We start from the raw sequence: 15,073 nt of genomic DNA, 5'->3' as shown, positions 1-15,073 counted from the left end.
TGAGGGTCAGGTTTTGAAATAATGAGAAACCTGGTCTGCAAAGTGCTGATATTTCTCAGAAGAAATTCTATGCAAGATTGATCGCACTTACACAGTATACTGAGAGAGAGCTGTTAGGTTTTGGTTGGTTCGTTGGTTTTGTTTGTTCATTTGTTTGTTTTAAATTAGGAGATTTAAAATAATACAAATTCATTTCTATGGGAAGTTGACCTACTTGTATCCAAGGTTATAGCAGGCAATTTGGAAAATGTAAGGGACATCAAAGCACTATTATTTGGTATAACACAATCATAAAAAAAAAAAACACATTAAACACCTACTTATATGAGTGATACTTACAGCATGGTACAGTACCCTATTCCACATGTGTAAAGCTGAAATGGTAAGCAGATTTTTTCTTTTTCACAAGAAATGATATGTAGATTGGTTATATTTGAGTCGTTAAGGCACAGAAAGGATTGCTTTGTCTCTGGAGAGAGAATATTATTCAAGGAACTATGGTTCAAAGCAATTTGGCTGCCAGCATGTTCCATTTCTAATGACTTCTGTTCTTCCTTATCAGTCTAGCATAGCCGGAACCGTTCACTTATTATTTACAGAGCACAGTTTGGATTGCATCAAAGAGAGCTTCCACTCATCAAGCTGTTTCCTGGTATTAATTTAGCTCTTCCTCCCTACATCTGTAGCTAAAACAAGTTTCTGTAGTGTTCAAACTAAGGCTGGAAATAAGTAAAAAAGGCTTTGAGACATGGTGAGAAATTTTATTTTATTTTTATTTTATTTTATTTTATTTTATTTTATTTTATTTTATTTTATTTTATTTTATTTTATTTTATTCTATTCTATTCTATTCTATTCTATTAAACACAAGGCTTACCCGGACACTGAAGGGCAGTACAAGGGATTCTTGGAGACTTCTGGCAGCAAATAGAGTCCCAAAGGCTTAAGTCTGAAGAGTGACCTTGTACACCAGTAGCAAGTTTGATTTCAAGGTGGATGGCTTGGGAAAAGCAGGCTTTGGGACGGGACCTGTTTTCAAGGCTGAGCAGGTTTAAGAGCTGATATAGCTGAGGGATGATTTCAGCAGGCTGCAGTCCAGTGCAACCGCTCTGTTTTGACTGGATTCATGCACTACTTGATGGCTTCTAAGTCACTTTTATCTAGATAGTAAAAGTCTGTGAACAGAGAGTCATTGACCCAGCTCAAGGTTCTCAAATATTGAAATGCAGCCAGCTCAAAGCTAGACCTCACACCAACCTTTCTGAGCTGCCCAGGTTTCTGGGAGGCGATTTCACAACCACCTGAGGCTGATCTGAGACTATCCCACCACTGATGAAGGCATGTCCATCTCCTTGCTTCATGTGTGACTTTGCCAGCTCTGCATGGTGAGACTGCATGGTAAACCATAGCAATTTACTAATTGAGGTGAACCTGGAAAACAAAACAAAACAAACAAACAAAACCAAAACAAAAAACAAACAAGCAAAAGGAAAAAACCTAGGCTGAGTCTGCAACTGACTTTTCATACAACAAAAAGGATGGCTCTTGTAGACTTTTTGGATGTCCTGTGTACACATACAGGTGACAGACTGTTAGGCCCTATTTGCAAGTTTTCAGCTGCATTAGCCAGACAATGAGCATTATGCTATTAAGATACTACAAACTCTTACATGAAAAGTGCATTTATATAATAGTGTTAGACTGATGGGAATTTTAGAGGGAGCTTAATGAGTCCTTTGAATACTGAGATTAGAAGGTGATTGCTGATTAAACCTGCGCATCGCTTTTCTTAAATGCTTAGATTTTCTTTCTGTCTCTAAGATGAATGGAGGAAACTCTCTTCCAACTAGCTAGGCTGATTCCTAGCTAATCCTTCTGCAACTCTCTTTATTGGTCTGATAACTATATGTTCTTTCTTCCTAGTCAAAAATAACACTGCAACTTCAAAATGCCTGTAAAAGTATCAGTGGGTCAAACATTTCCTTTGCAGATTTTGAACAATTGTATCATTCAACAAATGGTACAGGCTGCTGAAGTAAAAATCTTGTTTAGAATTTTTTAGCTTGCTGATTTCATTACTTGTAGCAATTATAAAGAAGCAAGGCAAAAGATATACAGATTTATTGTGAGAACTGTCATTCTGGGTAAAAGAGGAACGAAGAAATTATCACTTTTTGTATCAGAACACCTATGACTTGAAAATATTATGTTAAAAAAAGCAACCCCGTGTGAATAAATCAGTGTTTATTTTTCTTAAAGACCTGTTAAAATAGCAGTTTTTTAAAGAAAGAGATAATATATCTGCTATCACACAGATGTTGAAAAATACTCCTACTGTACAATTTTTATTCAGCTGTTACCTGGTACAGAAAACTCTAAATATTTACAGCAGTGAAAGTAATATAATAAAAAATTACCAGTATGTATTCCAAGTTATTCCCCAGTTAACATTTCTGTGGATAACTAGAGTAACAGTGTCCACTGCTGGCAAATCAGATAATTGCACTGTACATTAGAGCAATACACTGTTGAAAGGTTTCAATAAATTTAGTCTTGATTGTGAGATATTTCATAATTTAGATTTGTAGAACTGTGTTGTAAAATCAGGTAGCTACTTTAGGAGTATTTATGCTACTACTGCCAATAACAAATGCTAAGATATTTGAACTAATAACCAGGAATGCCAGCATGGTAACGTGAGCAGCATTGTGATATGTTTTTCAAGACTTAAAAATAATTGTAGTATTCATTATATTCTAACTGCCACATTATGAAAATTAAGGAAAAGATAACAAAAGTTGATGAACTCTGTCTTGATGTTCTAATCTATGTGAATAAAAAAAAACAGGCAAGCATAAGTTGAATTTTAGGATTTGAGTGGGTTTTTTTTTTTAGTTTTGGTGTTGTTTGTTTGGTTTGGTTGGTGGTGGAGGTTCAGTTTGGTTTTGTTTTTTGTGTTGTTGGTTTTAGGTCAAAGAATTCAGTACTGGTTTTGTTATATTTTTCTTAAACATATAAATGAAGTAGAGAAGATATTTATGTGTCTATTTAGGAAGAAGTAAAATGGAAGCATGCAGTTTGATATAGCAACTACCATTTTTAATGTTGAAACTAGCACTGAAGTAGACTGATTATCAAAGAGAGGAGGAAAAAAGCCTGGTATCTAAAAAGTGATTTTAATCAATATTCTCCTGGTATTTTTTGTAGTAGATAATATTTGTTTGCATCTGTTGCTTAACAATGGTATGTCAGTACAAAGAACATCTTTCAGTCAAGGAAAATAATACAGAGTGAAAGAAACATTAAGGGGAAAAAACCTACATTATCACGTCAGATACTCCCGAATATCTAGATTAACTAGAAAGTAAGGCATGCTTGTTCTCAAAGACCTAAATCTGTCATTTATTTACTCCATTCAACAGAAATAGTAGACAATGCACTGAATTTTCTGTTTGTTTGGAAAGATGGAAACACAGCATGTGGCTTTTTTAGAAAACATTAGTTTTGTCTAAACCCCAAAGGAATGGAGGGCAAAACCTCAGAGGAGATCAAGGCTTACCTATGGATCAATGTGGCATTAGCCTGTGCTGTTCTACATCTACTTTTTCTCCCTTCAGAGACTTACCTTCTCCTGGTTAGCAGTACCCAGAGAAATACTTTATTACCTCATGTCTGGAATAAGACAAGAACAGGATTTTAGGTTTCAGAGCTTTTTTTCCTTGCCGATGTTTTCAAAACAATATCAAATAGATTGTGAAACAACAATTATTTGAAAATAACTGGTACAAGAATTGTAAAAAAAGACAGATAACTATAAAAAAATTGTTTTCCTAAATTAATGACGCTGCCAATTATAGGTTAGATAATAGAATATATATATATATATTTCTAAATTATTTGCCAGGAAGTGTCCTTCACATTTTCTTACACTATAAAGTGGTATTTTGTGTGTATGCATGCGAGTGCACAGGCAGCCAGGTTCCAGTCCTTCCTGTCAGTGGTGAAAACCACTTTCTCTACTTATAGAATTATTTAATGCATTTCGGAGTCACCCTTCTGCTTCTCAAGCTGGTAATATATGTATGCCGCAGCTCACCCTGTCGCTTTCTGTTCAGCATTTTATTGCAATGAATATGATGTTCTTTTTCTCCTGGGTCTCTGTGAGATAACCAAATCCAACACCTGTCTTGTTCATAAAGTCAGAAATAGAGCACTTTTTTTTTTTTCTCACATGATCAAATGTTTTCATATCCATTCTGAAGAAAGAAACCCTTACGTAAAGATTTAAAATTGATAATTTGGAGGCCTGTAGAAAAATACTGTCAGTAAGCTTGGGATATACAGGTTTATAGGTTTATACACACACACACACACACACACACACACATACACATATATATATAAATTGAATTGTTTGGATGGGATGTTGGGTTTACTAATAGTTTAAGACAGAAGATATATATTCAGTGTCTAAGTTGGTATTTACACAGCATATCATGTCGAGGTAAGGTATTAACTTTTAAACGCTATTCAGATAAGGCATCTGAATAAAAATATCTCCTTATCAATTGCTGTAAGTTCTCATACATCCAAAAATACTCTCCCTATGTCTGAAATTTTTGTGTAAAATTTTCCCCATATTGATGTATTTTATACTTGTATATGTGGTGTGTTGTAAGTATACACTGATATTATTTATTTCATCAGCAAAAGGACTAAAGGATTTGACCCCTCTATGAAGTTATCAGTTGAAACGTAATAATCTAGTTAGCCTATAAATACTTTTATTGTGATGTAGGACAAAGTCCATGAAAGGGATGTTCCCCTATGTCTATGCTATCGATGGCTACTTTTTTACAGGCTGTGTTTATTTCTAGCATTTGTGCAGTGTTTATTTGTGATTATTCCAATCAAGAGACTACGAGTAGGTTCGTTGCAATCTCCTTAGCTTTTTTGCTGTTTTAGGAGTAGGAAATGCTCACAGGACAGTATTGTCAGGCAGTTATAATAGCTGACACATTGTCATTCTCTGACAGTTGTACTGATTCAAGGGGAAGTTCACTGTAGACACCAAATTTTTCAGTAATGGCATTCCTTTTGTTTCTGTAGAACAAAATTAAGCAGACTCACATTACAGGAACTTCCAGTTACTTGGGAGAGTAATAGCAAAATGTGTTGCATGTTTCAGAAGTCAGGAAAAAAAAAGAAACTCCTGCTGTGGCTAGATAAGGAAACTCAACAGATGTTGTTTTAAGCTGTGTGTATAGGAAATTAATGAAGAAGCTCTCCATGCTGTTTTTAGGTCTCTAAATCTTAAACTGCTCTGTGCATCTGTGTGGAGTTTTTTTTGTTTTTCTTTAATGAAAGTCACTGTTCTGGCTGGTGTCATAGGAGCCTTTTCTGAAGCACTCTGGTGGCAGATTTTCTGCTGTTATCTTCAGTGAGAACAAAATAAATGGTAATGTGTTTCTGTTGTTAGTATTTAAGAATCTCTCTTTAAGGGGGTTATTTAATATTTAAAGTTAAATTCATATATGGATGTCACTATAGAAACCACAATGTATTTTGGTTTTAATTACTTTCACAGATTTGTCCCTGAAAGTAATCTTATTTCTTTTTTTTTTTTTTGTCATTGGTGTTAAATGTTGTTCAGAAGAGATATGTTGGAGAGAAGTTTTGGGTCTGAGTGAGCTATCCTGGAGAGCCTCGTATGATCTGTGTGCTGTTCAGATTCTACTGTCAATCCAGCTGATGTCTTTTGTTCACCTAGTCTCAAAAGAACTGGTATCAGAAGCAGAGAACAGACAGAATGAGAACTAGGAAGACTCATGAAGGATTTCACAGGAGATGTGCTAATAGTCAGGATCTGTAACTGTGCGTCTTATCTTGCTGAAAGATCAATTGTTAAAAATAGCACAAGAATCTCCATTCATTTTACTTTTCCCTGTTAAGAATGAAGAGTTAGCCAATGGAATTGAAAATGAAACTAGAAGTAATTAGAGCATGTATTTTCCTTGTCACAGCACTATTTGTGAGACCCATTACTATAGTATAATCGGTGCTAAATTTAAGAGAAGTAGAAAAGAAAAAGCAAAGCCAAAAAGAAAAAGCAAAACGACACAATTTGAGAATTATACTTTTTCTAAAGAATAAGTGAATATCTATTAAGTTCTGTCATATTGGTCACCTACAAGACAGTTTTCTTCAGTATCCTAAATGAAATTGAATCCTTATCAGCATAGGGGTATTCAGTCCTTGAAGTTGCAGACATATCTGACATATCCCAGATGATGTGTAAAAGAAATATCACCGGTCAGTGCAGAAAAAATATTGCAATAGCAAATCCATTGGCTCTGAGCTAACATAGTCATTCTTGCTTCCTTAGATGTTATGTATATTGGTGTTTATGTTTTCACAGTTCTCTGCATAATCAGTCATCTAGTGTAGGACTTCCTTGCATGGTGGATTAGTTTATTCTAGTATGTACATTAATTATTTTTTAACGGTTCTTCCAGTAATGTAGATACAAAGCCTGTGAAGAAGCTGGATAAATATGTGTGGTACTTTAAAGAACATACTGGAAGCTTTCTTCTCTCTTATTTAAAGGGATTCACTTGGCCTGTTTAAACAGTTGACTACATACGGCCTCCTACGTATTCAGTGAATTTTAATAGGTATGAGTTTGGTTCCTTGAGTGCCTTGTGAATGCTGAGACTGAAAGCTGAGTTATTTTGACATAGAACAGTGTAAAAACATAGATATCCAAATTCTCTCAAGTATATTAGCATGTTTAAGAAACTTTGTTCTTAATACTCTTAAAAGTCTAACCACCCAGCATCAAGTGTTGAAGGTGTTAAGGATTTTAAATTGCAGTGCTTCACAGTTCATTGTCTTCTAAGAAGTTGCAGTAACTTATGAGAATTATACCCAGATTAACATACCAGAATATGTAAACTGAACTATTTTAAATTGCTTAAAGCTCATCACATAGTCATACTAGTTTTATTATGAGCATGGAATGAACTGAAACTATCTGAAAAGGGATTCCTTATCTATGACTTATTATGTTCATACTGATATCGTCATGACAAATATGACCTTTTATGTAGACAAACATTTTTCTAGGTTGTTAATATTTTAAATAAATAAATACCTACCAATCTAAGAGTAAGCCCTAGACCATATTTCTTCCATTTGTTCAAGTAATTAAGTAGAACTCTTGTTCTACCTTTGCTCCCCAAGAAAAAAAAATCAGGAACTGGAAGCTGCTGTTGCTTCCCAACACCCACCCTCTCTCCTATACATACACATTGCACACTCTGGGCACCTATCAGTTTGTAGTTAAATGAATAATACTCTTTGTAGAACTGTATCACACTTTCTTGTGATACCATTATGTGGGAGTGAAGGAATCTTAGTATGCAAATTGAATTCTGACACTTGAATTATGGTCCACCAAAATTACCAGCAACTTTCAGTGAATTTTGGATCAGTATCAACAAGTGTTCAGAATCACAACATTAGCCATAAACAGCACTTTGGTAATCAGCCTGCTGTCTTATCAAAAATACTGCAAAGTTGTTGGATTAATCCATTAGAATTTATTAAAAAAATATTTTTTCACTGCTGAGATATCTCTTCTTGGGATGACATTAAATTTTACCAATGGCTCAGATGTACTCTTATGCAATTGTTATGCCTAAATTGGTACTTTTATGCCTAGAGTAGCCTTTCCAGTCTGAATGGAAGTTTAAGGAGTAAGGTATTAATCTTGTTTGCAAGTACAGAGCACACCATCTTCCAAAAAAAAAAAAAAAGAAAAAGAAAAAACCTTTTTAGGAACACAGAATGATCTTCAGCTCTTCAGAGTCTGGAAGAACATCTAGATTCACAATACTTTACTAATAATTTCTAGGATATAAAATAGGTTGACTTTACAGTATCATATTCTAGAGTATTTACCTGGACAAGTGAGCTGTCTGTGCCTACTGTTGGCAAGCAAGTGCAATAAAAACACTACTAAAGCACATGAAACTATAACATGTTCAGTAGAAATGTAATAATGTGGCATTTTACACTTCTAGAAAATCTATGTATAAAGGACTTCAGGGTATTTTTTTAGGGTTTGATTTTGTTTGGTTTAGTTTGGTTTCTTTTTGATATGAGGAATGGTTTCAGGATATCTAGGAGGAGAAAATGTGGGTGGAGTGTGTGTATGTGGGAACATACCTGTAGAAAGACATTTTTGTTTGCATTGAAATGGTTTATGAAAGGAAGAACTCTGTAGAGTTTTCATGTTTGCACTGATCAAAAATTACTCTGTAGCTTGTAACTCTAGCCAACCTAATGCAAAACAAAACAAAGTGAAACCACAAACTTTAAACCATAAGAATGACATTTCTGATTCTGTAAACTTTGTAGCCTATGGATCTAGGTTATGACAGAATATAAAGCATGGAATCTTATTTTTCCAAATGGAAGCTCATACGAAAGCATTTAATGTATCAGTAGTAAATGTATATACACAAATTATTATTGAAATGTATATTTCAATATCAAACTTTGCTGCCTGAAAACAACAGCACATTGTAATTTACATTTTGAATTAGATGAGATGAAATATGGTTTGATCCTCAGTAATAAAGAAAACAAAAAGGAATAATCATGTTTCATAGCCTAGAATATAATAAATCAAGTATTTTATGCACACTTTATATCTGTTGAATGTTGCCATGTAAAATTATCATAGAATGGTTTAGGTTGGAAGGACTTCAAAGATCACCTAGTTCCAATCCCACCCTGCTGTGGCAGGGACGCCTTCCATTAGACCAGGTCGCTCAAAACCCCATCCAACCTGTCCTTGAGTACTCCCAGGGGTGGGGCATCCATAACTTCTCTGGGCAATCTGTTCCAGTGTCTCAGCACACTCAGAGTGAATAAATTCATTCAAGCAAGTAATTTTAAAGGTACTAAAACATTTTTGCTTCAGAAAACTCCCAAGATCCATGATAAATTAGTAGATAGAAATGAACAGATGGGGAAAAAAGAATCAATCCCTTCACCCACTCTTTTGCTTTTAATCACTTGTTTTCATATCCAGAGTTTTGTTAACCAGAAATAAAATTCTATTTTAATGTAGCAGATGTTATAACTAAGGTATTTCCATTTTTCCTAAATGTGTAAACTTATGCAGTTACTAGTCTTTAAGGTAGCAGATATGTTAATACTTCTACAATCCGTTAGCAAAACCTTCACTTTTACTAGAACTGCACACATTTTATCACAGGTTAAGACAGCAGATGGCTCTCTTGAGTTTTCTTTGTGAAACCTCAAGCTGTAAACAACTGCTCTGCATTTCTGAGATGCAAGTAGAAAGCTATTGTTTTTGATCTCTGGAGTAAGAAGCACGTTTTTTCTTGTCTATAGCCATACTGCTCATTTTCACTTTCATTCTTTCCTTTCTTTGCCATCACCCCAAGCATCATACCATTGAGAAATGTCAGTGTGTTTTGGCAAAGGCACAGTATTTGAACGAAACTGTGGGAAAGGAAGTAGAGTAGTAGATAGAATACAGTGAATAGTGTCACTGGATAATGTAAAGAGGTCCTACCAGCAAAAGAAAACGTGGAATCTACCTCTTTTTGAAGAGAGTTTCTCATGCAAAAATTAGGGCTCTATGTGTTCCACTCGTAAATTCCCCCCAGAATCAAAGATAGTGGAGGGCTGGCATTTGATTCACTTTACTCCCTCTCATTCATTCCTTTGTTTGGAGCCAGGTGGAACAGGACACTTTGGGCTGTCTCCTGTCACCTCCTGCTCCGGCGGCGCAGGGGATGCCCCAGGGATGCGCGAGTCGCGTCTCTCTGCCGCTGTCCATGGTGCTGACAGAGACGGGCTGGGGCTCATGCGGAACCGGGACAAGGGAGGTCTCACTGGGGTGGCATTTGAAGGAGCTCTTCTGTCTTGAGGAGCCTTAAGGAAGGCAACATCTTGTCTTGTGATTTGCTGAGAAGTATGGAAAAGGGAAGCACTGTGCAAAACTACTACAGTGAAACAAACCCTCTCTGTCTAATTGCATTAGCTAAGGTAATTGTGACCGCTGTAAGGAAATTGGTGCTTTGTAAAAAATTGCCAGACAGAAAATCCAAGGCGAATGTTTTAGTTGAATCTCTTTAGAGACACTTTTAAATAGAATTAAAATGTATTATCCAGATCCGATTGTGCACGTTCTGCTCCTCGTTGGTCTAGTATTTAATACAAAATCCCTGTACAAGGGAGTTCCTACCATACATTTTGCCCTCTATATAAAAATAGCCCTTTGTAGATTAAAGGATTTAGGGAAATAATGGTCAGTATTAGAGATGCTGAAGCCTCTGCTGAAACAAGAACCTATTCTTACCTGTGATGATCTGTATTGCAAAGCAGAGAATTATTCTGGATGGATATTTACACTTCAAAGCTTGTTTTTGTGAAGAACCATCTAACAAGACATCAGAATACTCTGAAAACAGTATAAGTACATCTACTGAAAATTTACTGTAAAAGAGTAAATATATATTTGTTACATGATATTTCCCTGTGTGCAGATCTGTCCCTCCTTATAGGATAACTCAGCATTCTTTTCTGTGTTGCTGCTAGCTTCCTCTTTCTGCTTTCCTCTGTTTAGTTATAACTTCAAGAAGTTTCACCATCAGGCTGGCCGAAGGTAAATCTGGAAAACATTGAGCCTTATTTGAAAAGGGAAAAGACCCAACAGAAAAAGATGAAATAAATGAGACATATTTTACATAGTATATATTATCTGCAGTGTATTGTGAGCTCCTCGGGGCAGAGACTCCTTAGGAATTCTCCGTCTAACATGCTTGGCTGGTGCTTGCTCAAGTGCTCCAAGACGTATACAATGAAAAAAAAAAAGAAAGAAGTAATTTTACATAGTGCTGATGATCAATAAATCTACCTACTGCAGCTTATTTGTGAGAGCCCTGTGGATTTCCTTTGGTGTTTCTGAAACCTCAGAAATCAGTTCACGTTCCGACCTAAAAGTCTATTTGTGCTATAGTCCTTTCTCCCAAAGAGTGTGTCTTGCTTTGGGTGGAAGGTCTCTTCAGCCTCGTAGGTGTGTTTCCAGCTTCCCCGTCCTGGGAAAGGGGACAGGAACCGGTGTCACCACTGGGTGCGGCGGCGGGGACCGCCCGCTGGCAGCCGGTGCGAGGGAGGTGGCAAGAAGGTGGGTGCGAGGGTGGCTCGGTGTGCCGGGGTGGACGGCAGAAGGTCGGGAGGGCCATGAGCCCGTCCGACAGAGACCCGCGCCCTCCTCTCCCGAAGGGAGGGAGCGCCGCACGAAGCCATCCTGAAAGATAAGGGGGAGAAGAGGCACCTGGTGGCCGATCGGCCGGGAACCCGCTTGTTCCCACCAGAAAACCGCATCGGCAACACCCCTTCCCTCCGCCCTTCGCCCCCTTTTGCTTTATTCTCCTGCCTTTCCGCCGTCCCTCCTCCACTCTCTGCACCCTCGCCGCCCCTCGCCTTGGGAAGGACAGAAAAAGCTCCAGCTGTGCGTGCCTCTGTGTGTGTGTGTGTGCATGCGTGCGTGTGTGTGTGTGTAGGGAAGGCTGGAGCGGGGTGGGACTGAAGAGCCGTGATTACAGCTCTCCCCGGAGAAGAAGATTGCTCTCTCCAGATGCTGATTTCTGAAAGCACTTGGCAATCATCAGGCGGGAGCCTGCAAAAGGCGGTGGTAGCCACCTCGGCCGCGGCGATGGCAGCGGCGGGCGAGCGGGCGGCGGCGCGGGGCTGAGGGGCAGCCCAGGGAGGAGGCGCTGCCGGCGGGACCCGACCCGACCGAGCGCGGCTCTGCCCCGAGTCCCGCTTGCTCCGCTCCGCGCCGCCAGCCCTCACGCAGACACCCGCGGCCCGAGCAGGTGCCCCTGCACCGGGGCAGGGAGGGAAGGGCGGCGAGGCACCCATGCGGTGACCCGCGGCGGCAGCAGCTCCCGCGGGGCGCAGGGCGGGGGTGCCCCGCTGCAGCCGCGCTTGGGGCCAGAGGAGGCTCCCGCTTGCCCGCACCTCCGGGGATGGGTCCTCGCCGGGGCTGAGAGCCCCGCCGCCGCCCTCCCTGCTGTCCGTCGCGGCGCCGGCCGACGTGGGCGAGCTGGTGAGCAGCCATGGCAGCGGCCATCGCCAGCGGCTTGATCCGCCAGAAGCGTCAAGCGAGGGAGCAGCACTGGGACCGGCCCTCGGCCAGCAGGAGGCGGAACAGCCCCAGCAAGAACCGTGGGCTCTGCAACGGCAACCTGGTGGACATTTTCTCCAAGGTCCGCATCTTCGGGCTCAAGAAGAGGCGGTTGCGGCGCCAAGGTGCGTCCCTGTGTCCGGGTCCGCCCGTGGGGATTCCCGGGGGGGCGGGAGGGAAGGGGGCAACCTGTGGCCAGAAACTTCCCGGGCCGGGCGCCGTCGTGGCGGGAGTCGACAAACGCCGTCCCCGCTCCTGTCAGCGGGAGGCTCCAGGCTCCGTGTTAGAGGGCGATGGGCTCCGCGGGATGAGGGGCGCGGCGGCCCCGTGGCCCCTCGGTTGGGACCCCAGTCTTGCCGGCTGGGCAAGGCAGCTGCCTGCCTGCCTGCTTCGCCGCCCCGCCCGAAGTGTCGCGGCAGGCGGGTCCCAGCCGCCCAGGGGCTCAGGTGTCGGTCACGGCAGGTGAGCTCCGGGGCAGGAAGCCCCTCTGGGAAGGCGGCCCGCATGTCGAGGAGTGAGCCCTGCCCGTCTCCCCACGTGTCCCTATCTCACTCGTGTTTTTGTTTAAAGGACAAACAGCACACAGCGGGAAAGCCTTTTCATTGTCTAGTGTCTTTTGCCAGTCCCTTCTTGAGCCGCTGGCTTGGCTTTGGTAGGCGTAGCCTGGCCATAATGCAGAGGTCCTGCTCCCAGCTTCCCGGTGACTTCCCAGTCACCAAAGTAAGAGGTAACAGCATTGACTGTCAACTGTGGGAGTGTTGGTCTGCGTCCCAGTGCGTGCCCAGTGACAGGTCCGTCTGCTCCTGCCCATCTGCATCAGGGCCGCTTCATATATACCAGCAAGTTTTGCAGGCAGTTCTTCTTTGGGGTCGATGGCCAGTAGTCAACAGAGAAGAATAAAGCTAGCACCATGGTGATTGCATTTGATCAGTGCTTTGTATTAAAAACAGAGAAATAAAATAAGTTAACTGATATACTGATATTGCAATGACTTTTTTTTTTTTTTTTTTTTTTTTTTAATTCTGTGGTATTTAACTCAATATTCAACAGTGTTCAGAAATTATGATGACTTACTTTGTACTGGTCCCCAGGAAACACATAGTTCTGGAACAAAGGGATTGCATAGTAAACAGTGAAAACATTAAGTATCACTCAAAAAGTAGCTAATATCTACCAGTCAATAGTAAAGTACAAGCCACACTCTGTTACATTAGAGAATGCCACCATGTGTTGTAGCTTGTTGTGTATACTATAGCTCCTCTTTAGGTTGGGTCAGAAGATAATTTTAAGAAACAAAATCAGTGATCTGTCTTGCTTGATCTTTTCTGCTTTTTTTCATGCTTTGTACTTGAAATAGCATGAATTAACAAAATCCATACCATTTTATTTTTACATGTTTTTATTACTGTAAGGATTATTTCTTGTGATTCTTAATGGAAGCTAAATCTTGCAATTTTTATATAGTACAGTGACACAGGGAAGATGAGCGAGAACATGTCAGTGGCAAAATCTATGGTCCTTTATTTTTAGGCAGTCTGCATGTGTGCTTAAGAAGAAGACTAGAGTAGCTGATTTCTGATGGTGCATTCATATGTGTGATAGTTGTTCATGAAAACAAGTTTAGGGGTATTTGGTAACTGAGCAATTGTTCTTGACCACCTGTGAAGTCTTATCTGGGGAAAGCTCTGTATTTGACTATATTATGGTTTGAGGAGAAGATGACTGTCTCACAGCACCGAGATGCCAAATATTTTCTTAGGTTGGAAGGGGCTTTAAAGAGACTTCTGAACTCATTCTTTTTCATTCATTCATTTTTTGTAAGGGACTTTGTGACATTCTTGAATAAAAGAACTCCATTAGAATATAACTTAACTGTAACCCACACCATTGTTACAGGTTATTTCAGGAAGAATAATCAGAACAAGGGATACTGAGTTTATATTCTCTAAGAATCCTTCAAATTGAGACACGGTGCTATTTATCCATTGATTTACATTAAGGTCTCAAAATTACTGTTCACCTGCAAGAATTCCTGCTGAAAAAAATACTGTCATGCCTTTTACTGTGTATGTTCATGATGCATAAAGTGATACAAGGAGTACCTGTGGATTCAAAGTTGCATGCTATTTAGGAGGGAAACCGAAGAAGCAATAAAGCAGAAGTCATTATTTAAACATCTTATGCGGAGTAATTTATAATTAATAATAATTTGGAAAAAAACACATTTTATAAGAGTGTTTTACTTAAAAGTACCTTATATGAGTTACAAAAGGAACATTTATCAGAGTCTCTTTTTAGGTTTCCTAAACTGAGTTAAACGACCACTGACTTCTTCACTGAAATCACACTGTCAAACCCATTAAAATAAGTCTTGGGCAAGCAAAATAGCATGCATTTCAAAACATCTTTTGTCAGAAAGGTGCTATGGGATTTTGACAAATAAATCTTGTGTAAATGATATACAGAGTGTCATGAGAACATTGTGAAAAATGAGCTCATTGAGATTTGATAAACCATCCATAGCATTTCTGTACAATACAATGGAAGAGTAGAAGTATCTTTAAAATATTTGTTATGTAGAGCAGTAAAAGCTAGACTGTATTGCTCAAAGAATAAAGAAGTGTTTTGCCTTGTACTTACATATGAAAAATAAGTTTCTTTCAATCTTTGAAACAGGCAGGCAGCAAAAACTAATGATGATGTTTTTTAAATTAAAATATGCATTTACTCTTGTACATATGTGTGTATGTGAATTAGATAGATGTACGTAATGTATGAACACTTACCAAAAGGTTAGAAAACTTGAAAATATTATTTATTTTTCAGTTCTTCTTAAAAAAT

General features: G+C 39.4%; 1 protein-coding gene across 7 annotated transcripts in view; it reads left to right on the top strand.

Moving 5' to 3' along the window:
* FGF14 (fibroblast growth factor 14) overlaps positions 1–15,073 on the top strand; it is a 417,171-nt gene that overhangs the window by 265,504 nt on the left and 136,594 nt on the right. Inside the window, exon 1 of one of the 7 annotated variants that reach the window (XM_065057929.1) lies at positions 11,361–12,357. The exons of 5 other annotated variants lie outside the window; for them this stretch is intronic. In XM_065057929.1, the coding sequence (XP_064914001.1) occupies positions 12,165–12,357 (193 nt within the window). In that variant the 5' untranslated portion in view covers positions 11,361–12,164. Of the gene's footprint in view, positions 1–11,360; positions 12,358–15,073 lie in introns of those variants that run through there. One more of the 7 variants, XM_065057909.1, reaches the window with a different exon arrangement.

This window comes from Columba livia, chromosome 1, assembly GCF_036013475.1.
Source record: "Columba livia isolate bColLiv1 breed racing homer chromosome 1, bColLiv1.pat.W.v2, whole genome shotgun sequence".
Lineage (NCBI taxonomy): Eukaryota > Metazoa > Chordata > Aves > Columbiformes > Columbidae > Columba > Columba livia.
Note: the sequence above shows the minus strand (reverse complement) of the source record. Positions and strands in the feature narration are given on the sequence as shown.